At 42.9% G+C, this 26,204-nt stretch overlaps 1 protein-coding gene across 5 annotated transcripts in view; it reads left to right on the top strand.

Moving 5' to 3' along the window:
* The window catches only part of LOC143764854 (uncharacterized), a 112,728-nt gene that overhangs the window by 74,527 nt on the left and 11,997 nt on the right, over nucleotides 1-26,204 (top strand). For all 5 annotated transcript variants that reach the window (XM_077250886.1, XM_077250884.1, XM_077250887.1 and 2 more), the window contains 3 exons: nucleotides 2,886-3,025; nucleotides 11,041-11,223; nucleotides 24,425-24,497. In XM_077250886.1, coding sequence (XP_077107001.1) covers nucleotides 2,886-3,025; nucleotides 11,041-11,223; nucleotides 24,425-24,497 — 396 coding nt within the window. The remainder of the gene's footprint in view (nucleotides 1-2,885; nucleotides 3,026-11,040; nucleotides 11,224-24,424; nucleotides 24,498-26,204) is intronic.

Raw genomic sequence — 26,204 nt, forward strand, 5'->3', positions numbered from 1 at the left:
CAGGGATGTGAGACACAGATCAGTCCTGTGTGGAATGATGATGTGTTCACAGCATATCAGAGAGAAAGAAAAGTATATGGACTATGCTTTTATCCTGTTACTGAACTGCATTCGTGTTCTGGACTATTTTATCCTTTGTGTGGCGGATCGTATATGGACCTTTCGTATTTTTGCCTAAATAAAGGTATTGGGATTGTTCACTCTTGGCTGGATCTGTTGATTGTATGGTACCGGAGAAGGACACCGTGACAGTCCCAATTATGGTTGGTGTTTACCACAGTAGAAGGGTACACTCCGTTATACAATAACAATACACTACTAATTGTCGACAAATCACACATTTAATGCACACCAAAAAAGCTGCAGCAACGCAGCAAAAGAAGAAAAAAGAAAACCTAAAACAATAGATACGTTTTATTGCCATTAAAGGGAATCCGTCACCAGGTTTGTGCCATCCAACATGAGAGCAGCTTAATGTAGATCCCAGCAATGTGATGGTTTGCGTTATTGCAGTGAATGGATTTGTTAGGGGTACAACTTAATCAATTTTTTGCCTTCTGACTGACTGCTTAGCTTGGATCGCTTCTTTATTCTGACCTCACCCATATAGATTAGTATGTAATAATTAGCTGACAATAATGGAGGAGAGAAATAATTAGACTTTGAGCTGACAGTGGGGAGGTAATCGTAGTTTTGTGATCTGAATATATTCCCTGTAGGGCAGAGTCGGAGTGAAAATGGGGATAATGGGAAGGGTGAGGATGAACAAAAGCCCATTTAGGCTACTTTCACACTAGTCCGTCGGTACGGGCCGTCGCAAACCGTAGGCCCGACTTACCGACGGACAGTCTGTTAATGTAGCACAACGTGGGCAGCGGATGCAGTTTTACAATGCATCTGCTGCCCATTGTGAGTTTCGGGGAGGAGGGGCAGACTTTTAAATTTTTCACTCTTTGTTTCATTGCAGCCATTTGGTAAATTCAAAAAAGTTAATTTTTTTCACATTAATGTACACTCTGCACCCCATCTTGACTATGAAAAACAGAAATGTAGACATTCTTGCAAATTTAATAAACAAGAAAAACTGAAATATCACATGGTCATAAGCATTCAGACCCTTTGCTCAGACACACATATTTAAGTCACACGCTGTCCATTTCCTTGTGATCCTCCTTGAGATGGTTCTACTCCATCATTGGAGTCCAGCTGTGTTTAATTAAACTGATGGGACTTAATTTGGAAAGGCACACACCTGTCTATAGAAGACCCTCACAGTGCATGTCAGACCAAATGAGAATCATGAGGTCAAAGGAACTGACCAAGGAGCTCCGAGACAGAATTGTGGCAAGGCACAGATGTGGCCAAGGTTACAACAGAATTTCTGCAGTACTCAAGGCTCCTAAGAGCACAGTGGCCTCCATAATCCTTAAATGGAAGAAGTTTGGGACCACCAGAAGTTTTCCTAGACCTGGCCGTCCAGCCAAACTGAGCAATCGTGGGAGAAGAGCCTTTTTGGGAGATGTAACGAAGAACTCCAAGATCACTGACTGAGCTCCAGAGATACAGTAGGGAGATGGGAGAAAGTTCCACAAAGTCAACTATCACTGCAGCCCTTCACCAGTTGGGCCTTTATGGCAGAGTGGCCCGACGGAAGCCTATCCTCAGTGCAAGACATATGAAAGCCCACATAGAATTTGCTAAAAAACACATGAAGGACTCCCAGACTATGAAAAATAGGATTCTCTGGTCTGATGAGCCGAAGATAGACCTTTTTTTTGATAATTCTAAGCAGTATATGTGGAGAAAACCAGGCACTGCGCATTACCTGCCCAATACAATACCAGCAGTGAAACATGGTGGTGGCAGTATCATGCTATAGGGGTGTTTTTCAGCTGCAGGGACAGGACGACTGTTTGTCATTGAAGGAAACATGAATGCGGCCAAGTACAGAGATATCCTGGATGAAAACCTCTTCCAGAGTGCTCTGGACCTCACACTTGACTGAAGATTCAACCTCCAACAAGACAATAACCCTAAGCACACAGCTAAAATAACAAAGGAGTGGCTTCAGAACAACTCTGTGACCATTCCTGACTGGCCCAGCCAGAGCCCTGACCTAAACCCAACTGAGCATCTCTGGAGAAACCTGAAAATGGCTGTGCACCAACGTTCACCATCAAACCTGACGGAACTGGACAGGATCTGCAAGGAAGAATGGCAGAGGATCACCAAATCCAGGTGTGAAAAACTGCATCATTCCCAAGAAGACTCATGGCTGTACTAGCTCAAAAGGGTGCTTATACTCAATACTGAGCAAAAGGTCTGAAAACCATGAAGAGACCATGTAATATTTCAGTTTCTTTTTTAATAAATTTGCAAAAAGTTCTGCATTTCTGTTTTGTTTTTTTTCAGTCAAGATGGGGTGCAGAGTGTACATTAATGAGAAAAAAAATGAACTTTTTTTGAATTTACCAAATTGATGCAATGAAACAAAGAGTGAAAGGTTTAAAGGCATCTGAATACTTTCCTTACCCAGTGTATAATTGGGAATGATTGTGCTGTACTCATAAAAGTTAGAGATGCCGACCAGAACAGACCGCTAAACTACCGCCCATCGGCTTTCATGTGGCTGTTTGGCGGTTGATTACCGGCTATGGTCTGTCTTTCTAAATGGGTTTTTAGTGAGCGGCAAAGGACCAAAGCTCTAGGTAAGCCAAATATAAAGATCTTCCCTATCAAAGTTACCCATCATGTGGGCAATCACTTCTGTCAGTGGTGCATTCTGCTGGCTGGGGAGCAGCAGATGTTTGCTAACCATTAGGATTTAGCATTTATTCGGTAGGAGTTCTGAGATGCTCTACATTGTTGTTTGCTTCTCATTTCAGTTTTCAGAACTACTAGAAGCAATCACAGACCGGATACCAGCGTGGACCTTTCTGCATTTGGACTGGAAATGGATAAAGCTGGAATGGCTGAGAAGTTATTGGACCTCACAATGGAGATCATCAATCTCCTTACTGGAGAGGTGAGGAATTCTGGAAAGTCTATGGCATTATTTCTATATTCATAAATCAGTCACTGAGGGAGAGGATTAAAAAATATTGGAAATATCAAATTCTACTTAGACATCACTGGAAAGTGGAGTTTAAAAAAAAAAGATTCCCATTGCTAGTCCAGCATCTAGGCTGCTCCTCCGAGGCAGCAGGACTAGGGCAGTCTTCACTTGTGTGGCTGGATGCAGGGCCAAGGGTGAATGTCTGCAGGGCCGGTTTTAGGCAAAGTGGGGCCCTAGGCTAAAGTTTAAAATGGGGCCCCAAATGCTACTAAATTGCACCATCACACAGAAACATTTCGGTTGTAGTTACATGTGCCGAGTTCAGGCCACTAAACGAGTGTGATATTGAAGTCATTCGTCGCTTGTTTCCCGGCCTCTTTACACCGGCTGAGGAATAATGATGGGGACAGAATGGTCACTAGTAGATCAATCTGTCCCCATACAGTATCATCTTAGCAGCATATCAATATTCATTCCCTTTAGTAGCGGGCACATGTGATCGCCTAGCAGCAGGAAGCCTGCAGCAGCGGCTACTGTGACCCCTATTAAAGTGAAATGAATATTCACGGCTCTCCACACCTATAGTCCCTCCCATCTCTCAGCATCGGCTTCAGTGCATAGTGGTGGGAGTGACTATGGGCGTGGGGAGGAGTGACTATGAATTTCTCTTTAGCAGCGGGCACAGGCTTTAGCCTCAGCAGCCGACTCCTGTCTCCTGTCACCCACTGCTCCTTCACTGGCACCGGGCGAGCCCCCCTGACTCACAGGCCCCATAGCAGCTGCATGGTGTGCTGCTATTAGCGACACGCCACTGGCTGAGGGCAGGGGCGGACACTAATAGCTTGAGGCCCCTGTTCAAGAAATTTGTCTGGGCCCCCCTTCCTGCCCGGTACACTGCTAATGATGATGTCAATCTGGCAATGGCACCCTGGAGCCTTGGGCTCCGAGAAACATGTCAGATTGTCCTCTCTATTACTGCCCTGCAAGCAGGGGCGTACATAGCAAATACAGGGCCCCCATAGCAAAAGTTCTATTTGGGCCCCCACACCTCAAAAAAATATTTATGTTTTTTCACTGAGATGGATATATATATATCTCTATCTATCTCTATATATACTGTTTGTGTTTGTAATAAATATATATATCCGTTACACCGTACATACACAGATATAAATTCATATACCGTATATGCAAACACACATATACCATACATACACACAGATACACATACATATACCGTCATACATACACGTACTATACATACACACATGCATATACCGTACATACACACATACCATACATACATATACCGTACATACACACAGATACACATACATATAACGTGATACATACACGTACTATACATACTATGTACGTACATACGTACTATACACGCATATATAGTACATACACACACAATAATAATTTGTATTTATATAGCGCCAACATATTCCGCAGCGCTTTACAACTTATAGAGGGGACTTGTACAGACAATAGACATTACAGCATAACAGAAATCACAGTTCAAAACAGATACCAGGAGGAATGAGGGCCCTGCTCGCAAGCTTACAAACTATGAGGAAAAGGGGAGACACGAGAGGTGGATGGTAACAATTGCTTTAGTTATTTGGACCAGCCATAGTGTAAGGCTCGGGTGTTCATGTAAAGCTGCATGAACCAGTTAACAGCCTAAGTATGTAGCAGTACAGACATAGTGCTATTAACTGCATAAAGTGTATGATAACATGATGCGAGGAAGCTGATTATGTTTTTTTTTAATAAGCCACACAGGAATACCGTACATACATATACCGTACATACACACAGATACACGTACATATACCGTATATCCAAACACACATATACCGTACATACACACAGATACACATACATATACCGTCATACATACACGTACTATACATACACACACGCATATACCGTACATATGCACATACCGTACATTAATATACCGTACATACACACAGATACACATACATATACTGTGATACATACACGTGTACTATACATACACTCATATATAGTACATATACACACATACCGTACATACATATACATACACATATACTGTACATACATGCACATAAACGTACATATATACATACAATTGTATCGCACATACAGATACACACATATACTATACACACAGACATACACATACACTCCCTGACATAAGTTATGTCGCTTATCCATGTTATGTACATAAAAGCTTATAACCTGACATTAAATTCATCCATTGGTTGTATAAATTATTCTTTTGAAAGCTGACACCCTCCGAAATGTGGTTTAGGTTAAGAAAATAAATTGGCATCAATGCAGAAATATTGATCAATTAATGGACACAGAATGGTCAGATTTTGGCAAGACAAAAGTTTTGTCGCCCACAGAAAGTAATGTGATATTCAAACAAATAATTAACTTAAAGACAAATATATGTTGCATAACATTGGTGAACGAAGTTGCGGTGCTATTAGAGTCATATTTAAAATTTTGTGTGACTTCCATGAGCTTGAAGGACTGCATCCAAGCGGTTCAACAATGATTCATACAATTTATTAATGAAGTCATCAGGAATAGCAAAGAATGCAATCTTACATGCCTCCCAGAGTTCATCTAGACTCTTTGGTTTTGTCTTCCAAGCTTCCTCTTTCATCCTACCCTAAACATGCTCAATGATGTTCATGTCTGGTGACTGGGCTGGCCAGTCCTTGAGCACCTTGATCTTTTTTGCCTGAAGGAACTTTGTTGTAGAGATGGATGTATTTGAATTTGACCCCTTTTATGATTTGGAATATAAATGGTAGCTAATACTTCTTGATATTTTAGGCTAATGATATTGTTTTCCACACCCCCATACTGAATGTAACCCCAGACCATGATCTTTCCACCACCAAATTTAACTGTTTTCTGGGTGTATTTTGGATCCATACGGGCTCCAGTAAGTCTCCTGCAGTATTTGCGGTGGCTGTGGTGTAATTCTACTGAACATTCATCAGCGAAATCCACCTTCTGCCACTTTTCCAGCGTCCATCTGTTTAGCAGGCTGTGGGACTTTGCAAACGCCACACGGTTTTTTATTTACCTTTTGTTTACTGCTTTCTTCTGGGCACTGATTCGACTATGAAGGCCATTTCGAGACAGAATCCTACAAACTGTTCTAGTTGACACAGGGACTTGAGGTGACCAGGCCTGTTGGAGCTCTGATGCAGTGGAAGAGGGGCTTGCTTTGGATTTTCTAACCAACAAACGTTCCTCCTGAGCAGTTGTCTTGTAGGGTCTGCCGGACCTGGGCTTGTCAAACACATCTCCAGTCTCTTCAAATCTTTTTTTAATTCTTTGTACTTGACGCTGAGACACATTAGAGGCTCTGACAACATGCCAAAAATCCACCCTGCTACCAAAGCCTGGATTATAAAGAGGCTGAAGACCAGATCCACTGCAGAGGTGACTGGCACCTCTAATAATAATAATAATAATAATAATAATAATAATCTATATAAATAAAGATTATTATTATTATTATTAGAGGTGCCAGTCACCTCTGCAGTGGATCTGGTCTTCAGCCTCTTTATAATCCAGGCTTTGGTAGCAGGGTGGATTTTTGGCATGTTGTCAGAGCTCAAGTTGCAGTTCAAGTGAAGGTCTGGGGTGCTGGGTTTCTTTTTATACACACACACTAATTAACCAATTATTTACTGAGCATAGGTGAGGATGTAAATTAGGACTGGGTGCATTATATGACCAGGAGACAAAACTTTTGTTTTGCCAAAATCTGACTATTCTGTGTCCATTAACTAATCAATATTTCTGTATTGATGCCAATTTATTTTCTTATCCTAAACCACATTTTGGAGGGTTTCATCTTTCAAAAGAATAATTTATACAACCAAGGGATGAATTATAAGCTCTTATTTACATAACATGGATAAGCGACATAACTTTTGGCAGGGAGTGTATACTGTACATGCATACACACACACACACACACACACACACACACACACACACACACACACACACACACGCATACACATAGATACACACATACTGTACATACACAGATGCACATACATACATAAACAAGCACATACACACACACACACACTCACGCACATACACAGACACACACACATACTAATCTCGTATATCGGGTGATCAGATGAGCCCTGGAGGTCAGTTCAGTTGGAGAGGGCTGCAGAACCCACTGTGGGGGATGGGGCACAGAGCAGACAGCACTGATATCAGCCCCTTAATGCTGCCCTGTTGTCCCGTACAGTGAGCTCCTCCCCCATCTCTTCTCTGTGAACAGAACAGTGGAGGGAGCAGAAGACACACTGTAAGTCCTGCTGTTCCTGACTGCTGTGCGGCGAGGCCCCTGACTGTAGGTGAGTAGTCACCAGTGGGACACGCCATGCTGGAGAACAGAGACACCAGCCAATGAACGCTCTCCTCAGTCTGGTGAGGAAAGCCTTCATTGGCCAGCGTCTCTCCCTGCATGACACGCCCCCCTTTTGAACCTCTGCACTCCGTGCCATTCTCTCCCCAGCTGATGTTGGCATGATTACAGGAGGGAGTGAGAGGGGCCCGATGCTACATGATACTGGGCCCGCCTGCAGGGTCCACCTCTCGGCCCTAGAGAAGTGGCATCGGCGGTATAACAGCCCCTGGCTGGAGGCCCCTAGGGCAGTGGGGGCCCTAGGCAGCTGTCTAGTCTGCCTGCCCCTAACGCCGGCCCTGAATGTCTGGTCACAACAATACATTGTAAAAGTCACATACTTAGTGATATAAGGCCCACCTGTGTACAAAGTGTCACATTCTGTTGGTATAAGTACACCTGCTCCAAAAGGCCCCTGGATGTGCAGCCCCGCACCATCTTCTGGGAAATGTGACTACTAATCTGACTTGCTGGGGCTTGTGTGAGCTGAAAAACACTATTAAAATGTAAGTCCATGGAACCTCACACTGTCAGTCACATTACTCTGAAGTGGACAGCAGTTGTTGTGGACACTGATAACCGGTGAGTATATTAATGCACCTACACTTCATGTACACGTACGCAGGTTTACCGAATATACAGTTTAAAGGGAACTTGTCAGCAGGATTATTCACAGTGACCTACAGACAGTGTCAGGTTGGTGCCGTTATACTGATTACAATGATACCTGGGTGATGAAATCTGTCTTGTGGTTGTTGTTTAATCTTTATTTTCAGTTAATGATATGCTCGTGCATCGGGGCGGCTGTGGGGGTCTTCCTTTGGTGCTCTGATTAGGTATTCATTGGTATGGCTTCTGACAGGTCACTAATCCCTTAGTGTCCTGCCCCATATTTTACATAATGAATATAATATGGTATGAAAAATAAAAACATTCACATTCAGCAGGCGCCTGCACTGTAGCATAATTGCATCTACATAATCCATTTATTTATTTTATGTAGTAATATAAATTTCTTAAATATATACAGTTTTGCTCAAAAGTTTACATACCTCGACAGATTTTTTGCTTTCTTGGCCTTTTTTCAGAGAATATGAATGATAACACCAAAACGTTTTCTCCACTCATGGCTAGCAGTTGGGTGAAGCCATTTATTGTCAAACTACTGTGTTTTCTCTTTTTAATTCATAATGACAACCCAAAACATCCAAATGACCCTGATCAAAAGTTCACATACCCCATTTCTTAATACCGTGTATTGGCCCCTCTGACATCAATGATAGCTTGAAGTCTTTTGTGATAGTTGTGGGTGAGGTTCTTTATTTTCTCAGATGATAAAGCTGACCACTCTTCTTGGCAAAAAGCTTCCAGTTCCTGTAAATGTCTGGTCTGTCTAGCATGGACTGTGCACTTGAGATCTTCCCAGAGTGACTCAATGATATTGAGGTCAGGAGACTGAGATGGCCACTCCAGAACCTTCACTTTGTTCTGCTGTAGCCAATGACAAGTTGACTTGGCCTTGTGTTTTGGATCATTGTCATGTTGGAACGTCCAAGTACGTCCCATGCGCAGCTTCCAGGCTGATGAGTGCAAATTTGCCTACAATATTTGCTGATAACGTGCTGCATGCATCTTTCCTTCAACTTTGACCAAGTTTCCTGTGCGTTTGTAGCTCACAAATCCCCAAAACATTGGCGATCCACCGCCATGTTTTACAGTAGGAATGGTGTTCCTTTCATCATAGGCCTTGTTGACTTCTATCCAAATGTAACATTTATGGTTGTGGCCAAAAAGTTAAATTTTGGTCTCATCACTCCAAATTACCTTGTTCCAGAAGTTTTGAGGCTTGTCTCTGTGCTGTTTTGCATTTTGTAGGCGAGATACTTTGTGGCATTTGCGCAGTAATAGTTTCTTCTGGTGAGTCGACCATGCAGCCCATTTTTCTTCAAGTGCCTCTTTCTGGTGCATCTTGAAACAGCCACACTGCTAGTTTTCAGAGAGCCCTGTATTTCTGCTGATGTTATTTGTGAGTTTTTCATTGCATCCCAAACAATATTCCTGGCAGTTGTGGATTAAATTTTTGTTGGTCTACCTGACCTTGGTTTTATTTTTAGAGCCCCTGATTTTCCATTTGTTAATCACAGTTTGAACGCTGCTGACTGGCATTATCAATTTCTAGAATATCTTTTTGTATACCTTTCCTGTTTTATACAGATAATAATAATAATAATAATAATAATAATATTAATTGTATTTGTATAGCGCCATCATATTCTGCAGCACATTACATTTTAGAGGGGACTAAAGACATTACAGCATAAGAATAAACACATAGATCAAAACAGATGACAAGAAGAATGAGGGCCCTGCTCGCAAGCTTACAATCTATAGGAAAAGGGGAGACGCAAAAGGTAGATGGTAACAATTGCTTTCATTGTTCAGACCAGCCAAAGCGTACAGTTCAACTACCTTTCCCTGTACATCCATTGACCGTTCTTTTGCTTTCCCCATGACTCACAATCCAGAAATGTAAGTGGCTAGATGACAAATGCAAGAGTCTGTCTGGATCCCAGAAACTCAGCTTTTATACACACACTGATTACATGCAAGCAGGTCACAGGTGAGGATGTTACCTTTAGTAGCCAGTCAAACCCATTTGTGTCAAATTCTGTGCATGTTCTTAGGCCAAAATCATCAGGGTATGTAAACTTTTGATCAGGGTCATTTGTATGTTTTGGGTTGTCATTATGATTAAAAAAGAAAAACACAGTAGTTTGACAATAGTCTTGAATATCATTCATATTCTCTGAAAAAAAGGCCAAGAAAGCAAAAATTCTACCTGGGTATATACATTTTTTAGCACAACTGTATATATTTCTCAAAATGGCAACGGCCGCACCTGCGCAGTACCATAATTCGAAACGTGATAGATGCTACTGCACAGACGCCACCACCGGTGCCATTTTGCTAGAGGAAAAATAAATTGATCCACACCAAGATGGCGCTATCATATTTTATTTTTTCCTGTAGCAAAATGGCGGCCCCTGCGCAGTAGCATCCATCAGATTGCCGATAGATGCTACTGCACAGGAGTGGCATGCGCCATTTTGAGAAATATTTTTTTTTTTCTGAAGAAGTTTATATCAGTAAATAAAATAAGTGGATATTGTAGATGCAATCAAGTAATTTACAGTACAATACAATTAATTGGGTAATTTTTAATCCAATCCACAGTGAAAACTTTCTGTAACTCGTGAACACAGCCTTAAGCTCTTTTAGTGGACAGGCAGATTGGGGCATGATGGAAAACTGACAGAGTAAGCTTTAGGGTCTCGTTGGAGGACCACTATATTGTAAGGTGCGAAACCAATGTGTTAACTAGAAAATCAGTTTCCATGCTGTTCCCAGTGTTTAGGGACAGGAGGTCAGAATGTCATGATGTCGCTTTTCCTATTAAACTTGGCAAAATGAGAAAAAAACCCACAAGGATTTCTGCCCCTGGATGATGTTTGCTGTTTGTATTCATGTACAGGACTGTGTAATCATGAAGAAAACCGACCAGGACGTCTCACTCAGCAAACCTAGTTCTGAAGGATGGAGCAAGACCCAGAACCGCATAACCGTGCGTTTGCCCCATTCACTAATGCACGAGAGGAACAATGATGACAAAATCTTAGCGCTTACATACAAGATCATTCATCTTTTGACTGGCGAGGTGAGAACTGCTGGGGCGGGACACAGTGCCACATGGGAGCTGCCTGGATGATAATTATATAGCTGTGTCAGGTTTCTAGAAGGGGTCATCAGAAAATGGCTTATTGTTTAAATCTGGTTTTATGGTAAATTTTGTTTTTGTTTTTTTTTTAATTTACAAAATAACAGAAATCTTGCATTGTTCCCACTGGGCCTTATACTAGGTTCACATTTCCTGATCTGTAGAGAAGACTTTGCAGCTATGTTACTATCATCACAGACCAGGTTACAGTGAAGGGTAACACCTCTATCCAGAGTACATCACATTTGTGCAGCTCCCTCTTCCTCTTCTGCCCAGATTAGAGCATGCCCAGAGGATACTGGTTCAGTAGGGAGGGAGCCAACTATTGCTGCTTTTACCTATGTGGCTGCTGAAAAGAACTAGTACAAGTAGAGATGAGCAGATCGGGCAAAATTCGAGTTCTCCTGTTCGCAATGTTATCCTCTGTGAAATTAATGTTCTTTTATTTTATTTTTTTTTAAACATCCTTTTTTTTAGATTTTTTTTTTTTAACATAACATTGGATAGGATAACGTAACGTAGGATAGGATATAACATCAGCAATGACACTGTAAATTACCAAAAGTACATATACAAATCTTCCTTGTCAGACAACATAACTTTTTAAAAATAGTATACAGATCATAGTTAGATCTCCGTCAATGCCTTGTAACACAAATTTTGGGGAAACCGTAAGAGAAAGAAATGGCAGACAAACTACAAAGAAGGGTAATAGGGGAAGGAAGAGAATCTCTTTTACTGTACTTTGCATGGTCAAGAGCGTTGTTCTACGGTAATATATGCTGTATCTTTAATAAACATTATACATCTGGAATGGTTCCCAAGACCCCGAACGTCCCGCTCAGATCCTCCAGACAGTACCATTCCGTGTGGCGGAAGGGACTAATCATTCTCGATATTTCATGAGGGCTATAGTGGGAACCAATGAACGTTTTCCACAGCGGAAATACTTTCCCTGCAGATTTTTCTTCCTCCTCTATTCAGTTCCCAGTAAGTGTTTCATCTGGGCGATTATCATCATCGATGGGGCGTTTGGTTTAAGCCATTTGCCAAATAAACCACGTAAGGTTACAACTAAGAATGTGTGGATGTTTTTAGGGATATTTGCTTTAACTCCTGTGGGTTGTGTCTCTGGGGGTCTTAACTGGTGGAATAGCATAGTTTGTGGGAGATTGTGTACCTGTTTCCAGTACTCTCTAACTGCCCTGCGTTCCCACACCCCGTGCCAGAGATTCGTTGAAGGCGTTCCGCACTTAGGGCACACTGTAATCCTGTCGGAGAATCTAGGAGAGGATGGGATATTGAAACCATATAATGCTGTATGCATGAGCTTGAAATAGGTTTCCCTCCATCTTTCACATAAAATGGATTTTCTTACCTGTTCCCACCCCTGTAAAATTGTCTCTGCGATATCCTTATCCCCGGTCCATTTCTCCCAAGTCTTAAACAGCTTGTTCTGCTTTAGCTTCAGGAATTTATGTCTTAGGCCGGCGTCACACTCAGCGTAAGACAATACGGTCCGTTTTTTACGGCCGTAATACGGAGAAATGTTCCCAAAATATTGATCCGTAGTCAGGGTGTGTCAGCGTATTTTGCGCATGGCATCCTCCGTATGTAATCCGTATGGCATCCGTACTGCGAGATTTTCGCGCAGGCTTGCAAAACCGACATCTAATGGATTTATGTGCTCAAATGTTCGGTAAAACATATATATATATATATATATATATATATATATATATATATATATATATATATATATATATATATATATATATATATATATATATATATATATATATATATATATATATATATATATATATATATATATATATATATATATATACACATATATATATATATATATATATACATATATACACACACACACTCACCGGCCACTTTATTAGGTACACCTGTCCAACTTCTTGTTAACACTTAATTTCTAATCAGCCACTCACATGGCGGCAACTCAGTGCATTTAGGCATGTAGACATGGTCAAGACAATCTCCTGCAGTTCAAACCGAGCATCAGTATGGGGAAGAAAGGTGATTTGAGTGCCTTTGAACGTGGCATGGTTGTTGGTGCCAGAAGGGCTGGTCTGAGTATTTCAGAAACTGCTGATCTACTGGGATTTTCACACACAACCATCTCTAGGGTTTACAGAGAATGGTCCGAAAAAGAAAAAAAATCCAGTGAGCGGCAGTTCTGTGGGTGGAAATGCCTTGTTGATGCCAGAGGTCAGAGGAGAATGGGCAGACTGGTTCGAGCTGATAGAAAGGCAACAGTGACTCAAATCGCCACCCGTTACAACCAAGGTAGGCCTAAGAGCATCTCTGAACGCACAGTGCGTCGAACTTTGAGACAGATGGGCTACAGCAGCAGAAGACCACACCGGGTACCACTCCTTTCAGCTAAGAACAGGAAACTGAGGCTACAATTTGTACAAGCTCATCGAAATTGGACAGTAGAAGATTGGAAAAACGTTGCTTGGTCTGATGAGTCTCGATTTCTGCTGCGACATTCGGATGGTAGGGTCAGAATTTGGCGTAAACAACATGAAAGCATGGATCCATCCTGCCTTGTATGGAGCATCTTTGGGATGTGCAGCCGACAAATCTGCGGCAACTGTGTGATGCCATCATGTCAATATGGACCAAAATCTCTGAGGAATGCTTCCAGCACCTTGTTGAATCTATGCCACGAAGAATTGAGGCAGTTCTGAAGGCAAAAGGGGGTCCAACCCGTTACTAGCATGGTGTACCTAATAAAGTGGCCGGTGAGTGTATATATATATAGATAGATAGATAGATAGATAGATAGATAGATAGATAGATAGATAGATAGATAGATAGATAGAGAGAGAGAGAGATATATATATATATCATTGAGACACACACACATACATATATATATATATATATATATATATATTTACTTCAGCGCGATAATGTTGAAAAGCCGGTAATTCAATTGCCGGCTTTTCATTTCTCCTGCACAAACCCGACAGGATGTGAGACATGGTTTACATACAGTAAACCATCTCATATCCCCTTTTTTTTTGCATATTCCACACTACTAATGTTAGTAGTGTGTATGTGCAAAATGTGGGCGCTGTAGCTGCGCAAATAAAGGGTTAAATGGCGGTAAAAATTGGCGTGGGCTCCCGCGCAATTTTCTCCGCCAGAATGGTAAAGCCATGACTGAGGACAGATATTAATAGCCAGGAGAGGGTCCACGGTTATTGGGACGGTTATTGGGATCTGGAAGATGCGCCTATTCTGGCACTTGGCCACTCTCTTCCCACTCCCTGTAGCGGTGGGATATGGGGTAATGAAGGGTTAATGCCACCTTGCTATTGTAAGGTGACATTAAGCGAGATTAATAATGTAGAGGCGTCAATGATGACACCTATCCATTATTAATCCAATTGTCTGAAAGGGTTAAAAAACACACACACACACATTATTAAAAATTATTTTAATGAAATAAACACACAGGTTGTTTTAGTATTTTATTGCTCTCTCAATCCATCCGGAACACCCTCGCTTGGCAAAATAATAAACGCACAAGATACATACCCTCAGATGAACCGTCACGTCCCACGAAGTAATCCATCTGAAGGGGTTAACTCAATTTACAGGCAGGAGCTGTGCTAATGCACTCGCTCGTGTCTGTAATCCCTGGGGAAATAAAAGACCTTGCACTCAACTTATAAATGCTCAAGTGAGATTTTTTAATGTAGTACTCCACAAAACGTTTCGGTCCAAACATACAGGACCTTCATCAGTTACTACAACCAAAGGTGAGACACCACAAATAAATACATGAAATATAAACCATACATAAAGGAACAAGAAAAAAATAAATAAAGTATATACAATAACTCGATAATAGACATGATGTCTCTGAGCAAAACAGTATGTCATGATTTAGACCATAGAGACTCTTTTGGACCTATCGTCCTGCTTGAAGAGAGATACCAATAATATCTGGTGCCGATACAGGTGAAAAGTGTGTATGGGGACAAGAGAGGACAGCTTAAAACCGTACCGTACTAATAGAAGGGTTGTGGATGCACGCTGCCAGCGTGTCTCTAGGCACTGGTGTACACAGCGTCTATAGCAGAAAAAGGTGGGGTGATGACCACAGATTAGTGTGTTATATATACGCGTGCTGACTGAAAGTCAGAGGGGAGGCATACCTGTAATGGGGTATTAGGAAGAAACCAGAACTTCTAAAGAAGAGGATAAAAGAGCCATTAAGACTAGTAGGATCTACAGCGGCATGCCGCCGCCAGTGAAGTGCATCTCATTGGAAGACATTACCTGGTGTCCGTTGTTATGTGGATGTGTGCCCAGATCAGACGCGGAATCCCCCGCTCGTCTGTAAAGTGCTGTGGGCGTGCGCGCTATAACAAGAGAGGGCGTTCCTAATACTGCCTCTCGGCGAATAGGGGTTTGGATTGTGTAGGCGGAAATGACGTTATGGGAAGCGTCCGTTCATGTCAATCAAGGCGCTGTGTGTAACACGCCAGTGTAGCCCTCCCGGTGGAAGCAGCAGGTCCGGACGGAATGACGTCCGTGTGCTGCCTCAGTGCGGTGATAGTAGTTCCGCCCTAACGGGGTAACTTACATGGAGAGAGGATTTCATAAAGGAGAAGTGCATAATAACAGAGAAAACAGAAAAGAACGGTATGAAGATAATGCGGGTGCGTGAGGCACAGTAGATGTGGGTTGATCGTGCCAGTGGACCCATATTCATGCGGTGGAGTGACAGCAAGAATGATGTGCACGGAAAGCTTCAGTAGAGGCGACTCTAGAATGAAGAGAACCATAAGTTAGAAGAAGGAACATATAAATCCCACATATCTTCAAATCTTATTCTCCATCTATCCCACAGGTTCTAATGGAAGGTCCACTTTAGAGAATTCGATACACCAGAAAATGGTACATTTGCAATAAAATATACACCATGTCCTCAAATCTCCTACTAGTATAAACAAAATAAATCTGTCCCACATGTGTTATGAGATGGTCCATTTAAGAGAATTTGATAAACCAACACTTGGAAAAAATTGCAATGGATAATAGGTTAAAGACAGATTCATAATGGGACCATAGTTATACTGCACGTATTGAGCTGAAACATATGTTGTGCTTGTCCCTGGAAAAACAACTAGGGATGTGGTACCTGGATGTATAACGTACGGTATAGGGGTACTGGAATCCAATCCTGCATCCGGAGCCTTAAGTGTAACATAATCAGAATACATATATTATTATGAAAAGTATGGACATTATTACAAAAAGGCTGCCAAGTCGTAATCCCTGTTGAGGCCCTTCGGATATAGTGTTTCTAAGGTATGAATCCAGAAAGCCTCCCTGCGCTTGAGTCGGTTAATCCTATTACCTCCCCTTCTTGGTGGGGGTTTGTGGTGTCTCACCTTTGGTTGTAGTAACTGATGAAGGTCCTGTATGTTTGGACCGAAACGTTTTGTGGAGTACTACATTAAAAAATCTCACTTGAGCATTTATAAGTTGAGTGCAAGGTCTTTTATTTTTATACTGTATGGTGTGGGAACCTACCATTGCACCCTTAACTGGTTGTGCACACGCTCTTATTTTGTAATCCCTGGGGAATGAAGGAAATCTGAGTGATCTGTACTTACATTGAGTTGCGGTGAGGCGCCCTCTGGTGGATGTTCTCATGAACTGCAGCCTTGGAAAGTTCCCACGCTCGAGTTCATATGAGTTCATCCACCAGAGGGCGCATCACCGCAACTCAATGTAAGTACAGATCACCCAGCTTTCCTTCATTCCACGGGGTTACAGGCACGAGCGAGTGCTTTAGCACAGCTCCTGCCTGTAAATTGAGTTAACCCCTTCAGATGGATTACTTCGTGGGACGTGACGGTTCATCTGAGGGTATGTATCTTGTGCGTTTATTATTTTGCCAAGCGAGGGTGTTCCGGATGGATTGAGAGAGCAATAAAATACTAAAACAACCTGTGTGTTTATTTCATTAAAATAATTTTTAATAATGTGTGTGTGTTTTTTAACCCTTTCAGACAATTGGATTAATAATGGATAGGTGTCATCATTGACGCCTCTCCATTATTAATCTGGCTTAATGTCACCTTACAATAGCAAGGTGGCATTAACCCTTCATTACCCCATATCCCACCGCTACAGGGAGTGGGAAGAGAGTGGCCAAGTGCCAGAATAGGCGCATCTTCCAGATGTGCCTTTTCTGGGGTGGCTGGGGGCAGATGTTTTTAGCCAGGGGGGCCAATAACCATGGTCCCTCTCTATGCTATTAATATCTGCCCTCAGTCACTGGCTTTACCATTCTGGCGGAGAAAATTGCGCGGGAGCCCACGCCAATTTTTTCCGCCATTTAACCCTTTTTTTGCGCAGCTACAGCGCCCACATTTTCCACATACACACTACTAACATTATTAGTGTGGAATATGCAAAAAAAGGGGGGATATGAGATGGTTTACTGTATGTAAACCATGTCTCATATCATGTCGGGTTTAGGCAGGAGAAATGAAAAGCCGGCAATTGAATTACCGGCTTTTCACTAACACCGCTGCGTATTTCTCGCAAGTCACACTGCTGGTCCGTGTGGAATCCGTATTTTTATCGCCCCCATAGACTTTCATTGGCGTATTATTTGCGCAATACACTGACAAACGCAGCATGCTGCGATTTTGTATGGCCGTAGAAAGCCGTATAATACTGAACCGTAATATACGGCTGATAGGAGCAGCCCCATTGAGAATAATTGTGCCGTTTGTTTGGCGAGTTTTACGGACGTATTTTCTGCGCTCTTACGTCCGTAAAACTCGCTAGTGTGACGCCGGTCTTACAGTGTTGTATATTGAGGATATTCTCGCATTCTGAGTGTTCATACCCATTCTATTATCTAGAATATGTAGTTCCATTTCATTAAACCGCCTACGAAGTCTAGATAAGCAAAAAGAATAGACCTGCATGACCTGTAGGAAGTGTCTGCTTTCTATATGGAATTTGTCCATGATTTCTTGTGGGCTCAGCCATCGTTTAACCTCTGTATACATAATGTCCCCTGCTTTCTTCATGTTATCGCCTGCTTGTCCTATCTCTCTTTTGATTTCTGTTCCCTGGGGAAATTCCGGGTGACCAAATAGTGGCATATGTTTAGAGATCTGGAAGGGAAGGCCGAATGCCTTCCTTACTATCTTCCAGCATACAATCGTATCCCGAAGCAATAGGGAGGATTTTACGTTTTGCAGGAGTTTGGCCTGTTTTGTATGTAAGAGGGCATTTAATTCCTACGGTGCCGCCAGCTGTCTTTCCAGTTGCGTATTAGAGTAGCAGTTAGTCTCCTGTAGCCAATCTATCACATGTCTAAACAGACTTGCTATGTGGTAGGCTCTGACATTCGGAAAATTGATCCCATCTTCACTCCTAGTTAGAATCAGTTTTCCCAAGGCGATTCTGGGCCTTTTACCCGCCCATATAAAATGGGTAAAAGCGCTACTTGTTTTGTTTATATCTAGATGTTTGCGTATCAGGGGTAATGTCTGTAATGGGTATAGTGGTCTGGCAAAGCTGATCAGTTTAATTAAATGGCATCTTCCCAGAAGAGATAGCGGTAGATTCTGCAATCTCCGAAGTTCTGATAGCATTTTTTAGATCAGAGGTGTATAATTTAGTGAATATAGTTGTGCCGGGAGCCTGCCTATCTTAATTCCCAGGTAGGTGATATGTGTCTTTGCAATATGTAGTTCTAAACCTGGTTTCTTCCATTGTTCTGCAGGCGTTTTGTCCCCCAAATCCAAGAGTTCGCTCTTAGCGATATTGACCTTATAGCCCAAGTATTCACCGAATTTCTGGATAAACTGAAAGATATTTCCTAATTGTTCCAGTGGCAGGGACAAAAAACAAGATGACAACATCATCTGCAAATAATGCTATTTTAGTGGTGCTAGCGCCCACCCCGATTCCCTCAAATAAATCTGATTCTTCCATATACTGAGCAAAGGGTTCCAATGCCAAGTTGAACAGCAGTGGTGACATCGGGCACCCCTGCCTAGTCCCTTTATATAAATGAAATGGCTCAGAGAGGAAGCCTGGCGTGTGTATTCTATCTGTCGGGTCCCTATACACCCCCTCCAGGTATATTCTAAAATTGCCCTTTACGTTGAACGAGTCCAGAGTTGCCCCCAGCCAGTTTCAGCTAACATCAAAAGCTTTCGCTGCATCCAGAGCCAGCAGAGCCCGTCTCTCTTTCCCCCTGGCAGCGACAACCCACTCCATCCAACACAGTACCTTTCGTATATTTTTCACCGCCGTCCTACCCTTAACAAATCCCACTTGTGCAGGGTTTACCAGTTGGGGTAATACTACTGCCAATCTGTCCGCCATTATTTTTGATATAATCTTCTGGCCTACATCAGTGAGGGAAATGGGTCTGTAAGAGCAGGCCTCAAGGGGGTCCTTGCCTGGTTTGGGTATGACTTTAATATGTGTTTCTTTAGATCTTTCTGGTATGACCCCCGTTAAGAGAATGGTGTTGTAATAGTTTGTTAGCAGTGGGGAGATATGTTCCCTAAGGGCTCTATAAGGCTATGTGCACACGTTGCGGATTTAGATGCAGATCCGCATCGTTTTTGGACATGCAGAATTGCATCAAATCCGCAGTGTAGTGCATAAGCAATGTTAGTCAATGTGAAATTGACATTTGGTGTGCACATGCTGCGGAAAAAAATGTGCGGAATTACAGCTGTTTATTTTCCTCAGCATTTTAATTCTTTTTGCGTTTCTGAACCCATTGACTTCCTTTGTGTCAGGCCAATCCGCAGCAAAACCGCAGGTTTAAAAAAAGATCTGCGGATTTGCTGCGGATGTGCCTGCGAGAAACGTTGCAGATCGGGAGGGGGAAGAGTGTGTGGGCGGAGATTGTGTGTGTGGGCAGAGACTGTGTGTGTGTGTGTGTGTGTGTGTGTGTGTGTGTGTGTGTGTGTGTGTGTGGAAAATGTGCGGGTGTTTGTGTGTCTGTGTTTGCCTGCTGGGCTCTGCGGGGGTGTGCGGGTCTGTGTGTGTACGGAGATGTGCGGGGGTGTGTGTGTGTGCGCGGGTGTTAGTGTGTGTGTCTGTGTGTAGGCAGGCATCGTCCAATGGGACTACTAGTCCCATCCAGCTATGCCTACTACAGTGACAGGTAGCCAGATGATGGGGCAGCAGTAGTCCCATCATCCGGCTACTGTGTACAAGTGTAAAAAAAAAACAAAAAAAAAAACATACACACATATACAGTACATACAACGTACAGTACATACTCACCAATCACCTAGTCCCCGAAGCCCTCGATCACCTGTAAAAAAATGTTAAAATAATAACCCAACAGTATACTCCCTGATCCAATGTAATCCATGTAATACCAAGTGTCCCTAGACCATCTCCCGTGGAGAGCTGTCACATGGGCAGATGTGACCGCTCTCCAGGGGCTCCGGGATACAATGACGGAAGAAATCCTTCCACACTTTATCCCTCCACCATTGTGAGTACAGTATAGTTCATACTGTCACTTGCGGCACCGCTGAGTGGGAAAATTCTCACGCAGGAGTGCCATAAAGTGAGAGGTCATTGAACCCTCACTGATAACACTGCAGGAGCCATTGTCTCCTGTCATTGTGTCTCTGGAGGCCTATAGAGCTGTCACATCTCCCGATGTGACAGCTCCATAGGGGAGATCGTTGTGGGACACTCGTTATTAATTGGACTGCGTCGGAACAGGGAGCATTTGTGTTAGTTTACTATTTATTTTTTGCAGGTGATCGATGGCTTCGGGGAATTAGGCGTGGTTGTAAGTTTGGTGAAATTAAGAATATTAAAATACTTTTTTTCTGGCTGTGTCTTTATTTAACTCTTTCACTACTATAGGATTAGTAATGGATAGGTATCTTATTGATGCCTCTCCATTACTAACCGGGCTTAATGTCACCTTACAATCAAAGGTGACATTAACCCCTTATTACCCCACATATTACCGCTACAGGGCAGTGGGAAGAAAGAAAGCGACTACGTGCCGGAATTGTGCCATTTCTGGGGTGGCAGGGGGATGCTATTTGTATTGGGGGGCAATATCCATGGCCCCTCTCTAGGCTATGAATATCAGCTCGCAGCTGTCTGCATAGCCTTTTCTGTCTATTAATTATAGGGGTACACCGCGTCGTTTTTTGGGGGGGGAGGGTCCCCTATTTTAATAGCCAGTGAAGGCTAAATATACAGCTGCGGGCTGATATTCATAGCCTGGGAAGATCCATTGGTATTAACCCCTTCCCAGGCTAGAAACATCGGCCCTCAGCCATCGGTTTTCCCTCTCTGGCACAGAAAATTGTGCCGGAGCCCACACCATTTTTTTTTCCTTTTTTTTTTTTTCCAATTAAAGATATTGCGTGCAGATTTTGTGTGTCTTTATTTAACTCTTTAAGTACGGTACCTTTTTATTCTTCATTACTAAACATTGGCCTTGGTATCTATCTATCTATCTATTCTCTATCTATGTATCTATCATCTATGTATTGATCGTCTATTATCTATCTATCATCTATCTGTCTATAATCTGTGTGTGTGTGTGTGTAAACGTTATTCTTCAATGGAGTATGTAAAATAAGAGGTTGGACAAAGAAATGACATCACAATTTTTTTTTTTTTGTTAACTAGATCTTTATTTAGGTTACAAAAACACAGACAAATCCACAAGAAGAAACGCATGAACATCCACACACAAAACGCATCAAAAATGCGCAGATTTTTACCTGCGTTTCCTGCCAAGAGATGAAGATTCTGTGCAGAAAATTCTGCAGACAAATCTGCAACATGTATACCCTAAAACTCCCTGCTAAATCCATCTGGGCCTGGTGCTTTCCCATTTTGAAGATGGCTTATGGTTTGTCTCACTTCTCCTTCTGTTATTTCTGCATTAATTGCATCTTGGTGTTCTTGTGTTTAGTTTTGGAAGAGTGACTTGTTGGAGAAATTTTTTACCCTCTGCCAAATTAGTATGTGAGGGTTTATACAATTCTTTGTAAAAGTTTTGTAGTGTTTCATTGATTTTCCTCAGGTTGGAGGTTATATTTCCCTGGCCATCTTGTAATCTACCTATTGGATTCACCTGCAGTCTCCCTTTTGCCAGTTTTGCCAGCAATTTCCCCGCTCTGTTCCCATTTCTCAGTAATTCAGCATCCTGCCTAGAGAGGAACATCTGCTCCCTCCTATCAGTCCAGGTTTCATACTCTTGTTTGGCCAGCTTTTTCGATGTTTTGAGTTGTGGGGCTCTGCAAGAACTCTGTATATAGATTTCTAAGCTTTGCATTAGAATCCGAGTATTTTTCCGCTACCCTTTTTCTTGAGTGAGGCCACAAACATCATAATTTTGCCATTTAGCACTGCTTTCGCCGTATTCCAGTACAAAGCGTGTTGGTTTGCATGTTCCTTGTTGTCCCATTCAAATTCCTCCCACCAGCCCTGTAATTTGTCATTAAATCCCTCATCTTTTGTAAGATAAGCTGGAAATTTACATATGTAATGTGTTCTTTTTATCTGGTTATCCACCAATTCCATAACCACCGGAGCATGGTCAGATATGAGCAGGTTATGGATCTCCACTGACTTCGTTCTATTTAATAGTCTCTCCGAGGTCAGCAGATAGTCTATCCTTGACCAGGTTTGGTGGGCATGAGAGAAGTGGGTAAACTCTCTATCTTCTGGATATAACCAATGCCAAACATCCCTCAATCCAGTTTGTTCAAGGAAGGAGGGGAGAGCAGTCTCTTCTTGCAGGGATCAGACTCTGGCTCTTTCCAGAGCGTGAAAAAAAAAAACCCCTTAGAATTACGGTACCTCACCGCTTATCTCTCTGGTTTCTCTACCCCTCTTTGTCACCCATCTGGTCCTGCCACATCTTCTGATCACCATTGTTTGCTCTGAAATAGACAGACTTCTGTCTCTGATGAGGTCCAGGAGGGTTCTGCATATGCGCGCAAAAGGTCACAACGTTACGATTTCAGCACAGGCTATGATTGAAGATGCAGCCAAAACCGTATGGGTGACAGTAAGGGGTCAAGAGACTGGAGAAGTAAGGTAAATGGAAGTTGTTGTTTTTTGTCTTAGCACTCTATACGGCTCATGAAAATGGCAACCAACAGCCAACATCTTGCTTGATCCACATGGAAAGCAAATAAGAAAAAAAAATCCACATTTTGGCGAATGCAGATTTCTGGAAAATTTGAGTAGAATTTAATTCCACTGTAATATATTCACTACTTTTTTATTTTTTTTTATTTTAAGTTCAAGGCTTGTGTTAGGGCTAGTGGTCAGTGTGAAAATTGCAATACTGTGGAGAAAAATAGGTGATTTCCTAATAACTCATTTCTTTAAAGGGAATCTGTCAGCAGGTTTTTGCTATTTAATCTGAAGACCGTGGGAGATAGAGGCTGAAACACAGAATTCAGGGATGTCACTTGTTTACGAACTGTGAAGGATTTATGACTAAGAGATTAACATTGCTGGACTAGACTAGTATGGCAACACCTCCTCCTGTGATAAGCAGCTCACTGTCTATGGACTTTGTACACAGAGAGCCTGATAGGGCCGGAGTTAGCTTCCTCAGCTCTGCTTCATTCTGAATCTAAAAGCTCTGTGTCAGAACTGCTGAACCCAGTAATCTAAGTGATACATCGTTGGATTCAGCTTTTCTTTACCTACATTATGCTGCTCTCAGATGAGGTAGAAAAAACCTGCTGACAGATTCCATTTAAGTGACCCATAAAGATAGCTGTGGTCTTGTTGCTATTTCCCACTACACCCCAATACAAACGAATGCTCGGCTGAGCGCTCGTGTGTTCTCTGTGGGCAGAGCGGTGTGGGACACTACCTGACATCTCTGGCAGCAGCCCATCTAGCTGGAGAACAAGAGGAGTGGATTCTTTATTTCAAATGTCCCGATCCTTCTCTACCTCATCTTCTGTTAGAAAAGAGTCTTGAAGCCTCCAGAGACATCAGCGCGTCGTCTAATCCCACCAGATAAATGACTGTACCCTATATGTTGTCTTTTAGGGTGTCACAGTCTTATCTGTTTTCTCAGGAATGGAATTATTTAGAAGATAAGAATGAATACAAGGACATGATTGAGAATCCGCAGTCTGTGCAATCACACGGTAAGAGTTCAATTATAGGAGCAAATAATCATTTAAACGATGACATTTTTGCGATTGTAATTCACGAGGTGCAAACAATGTTAGACAAGAGTTTGTACAGGAAGACCATCGTGAATGATATGATTGATAATGATTTTTTCTGCTAATTACGAATATATACTCTCTCCATCTGTTACTATGTCCTCATTCCAATGCTGTAAAGGGACTCTTGTCAGCACAGAATGACTGTTCAAACTAAGTCCCGCCGCTCGGTGTTTCACGGCGGGGCCAATCATTTATATACACCTTCCCACCTGCTTGTTTTCCCTCAATCGTCGCCCACCTCTTCTTTGATTGACAACTCTGGCTTGATCAAGCCACAGAAGGGAGGAGATATATGGAAACGAACAGGTGGGAAGGTGGTATATAAATGATTGTCCCCGCCGTGAAGCACCGACCACCTGGACTTGTCTTGAACAGTCATTCTGTGCTGACTCTGACTCTAATTTTGAACTGTTGTCTTGGAATGTGGTGAACCCTATTTAGGACTTGAGCTAATGAGAATAGTAATAATCACTGTGCTAAAAGGAAGCCGAGGATGGGCTGAAAAATAGGTAAAAATTAGTGAACTTACTAATTTGGTTCCCTGGTGGTAAGTATATTGGAAGTCCAAGAAAAACGATAACCAGATAATTGAATATATGTGTACTAGATGGTGGCCCAATTGTAACGCATTGGGTATTCTATAAGCGGTGTTTAAATTGTGCACCAATATCGCAGCGAAGCGTGGTTCAAATCTCGCGCCAGTTCGCGGCCAGACTGCGCCTGTCGCTGATTGGTCGCGCCCGGCCGGCCGTGACCAATCAGCGACGCGGGATTTCCGTTACAGACAGACAGAATTAGACGATTATATATATAGATTCAATACAGTAGTATCCAGAGGGTGTTGAAGCAGGATTCCCTGTAGGCTACAATAGAAATTACCGTATTTTCCGGCGTATAAGACGACTTTTTAACCCCCGAAAATCTTCTTAAAAGTCGGGGGTCGTCTTATACGCCGGGAATCGACTTGTACGCCGGTGTATATGGTGGGTGGGGAGGGGGAGTGATCCTGATGACGAGGGGGCGTCTCACAGGAAAGCGAGTAATCCCCATTACCTTATCCTAGCGGTGCAGCGTGGGGGTGTCAGTGCTGGGAGCGGCGGCGGCTGCTGTGTTCTGGTGCGGCGGCTCCTCTTCTGTGTGGGGCCTCTGTGCTGTGAGGTGGCGGCAGCAGCGGCGTATCTTTATCCAGTTGGGGCTCCTCCGGCATCTCCTTAGCCCTGGAGGCCCCGCCGCAACTCCATCGGTGCAATGTGGTGGCCTCCGGGAAAATGGCCGCTGCTCAGATTCAGATCTCGTGTCCCGAGATTTCGGGACGAGATCTGAATCTGAGCAGCGGCCATTTTCCCGGAGGCCACCGCATCGCACCTATTGAGCTGCCTCCGGGAAAATGGCCGCTGCATTGCACCGATGGAGTTGCGGCGGGGCCTCCAGGGCTAAGGAGATGCCGGAGGAGCCCCAACTGGATAAAGATATGCCGCCGCCACCGCCACCGCACAGCACAGAGGCCCCACACAGAAGAGGAGCCGCCGCACCAGAGCACAGCAGCCGCCGCACCAGAGCACAGCAGCCGCCGCCGCCGCCACTCCCAGCACTGAGACCCCCACGCTGCACCGCTACGATAAG

This window comes from Ranitomeya variabilis, chromosome 4, assembly GCF_051348905.1.
Source record: "Ranitomeya variabilis isolate aRanVar5 chromosome 4, aRanVar5.hap1, whole genome shotgun sequence".
NCBI lineage: Eukaryota > Metazoa > Chordata > Amphibia > Anura > Dendrobatidae > Ranitomeya > Ranitomeya variabilis.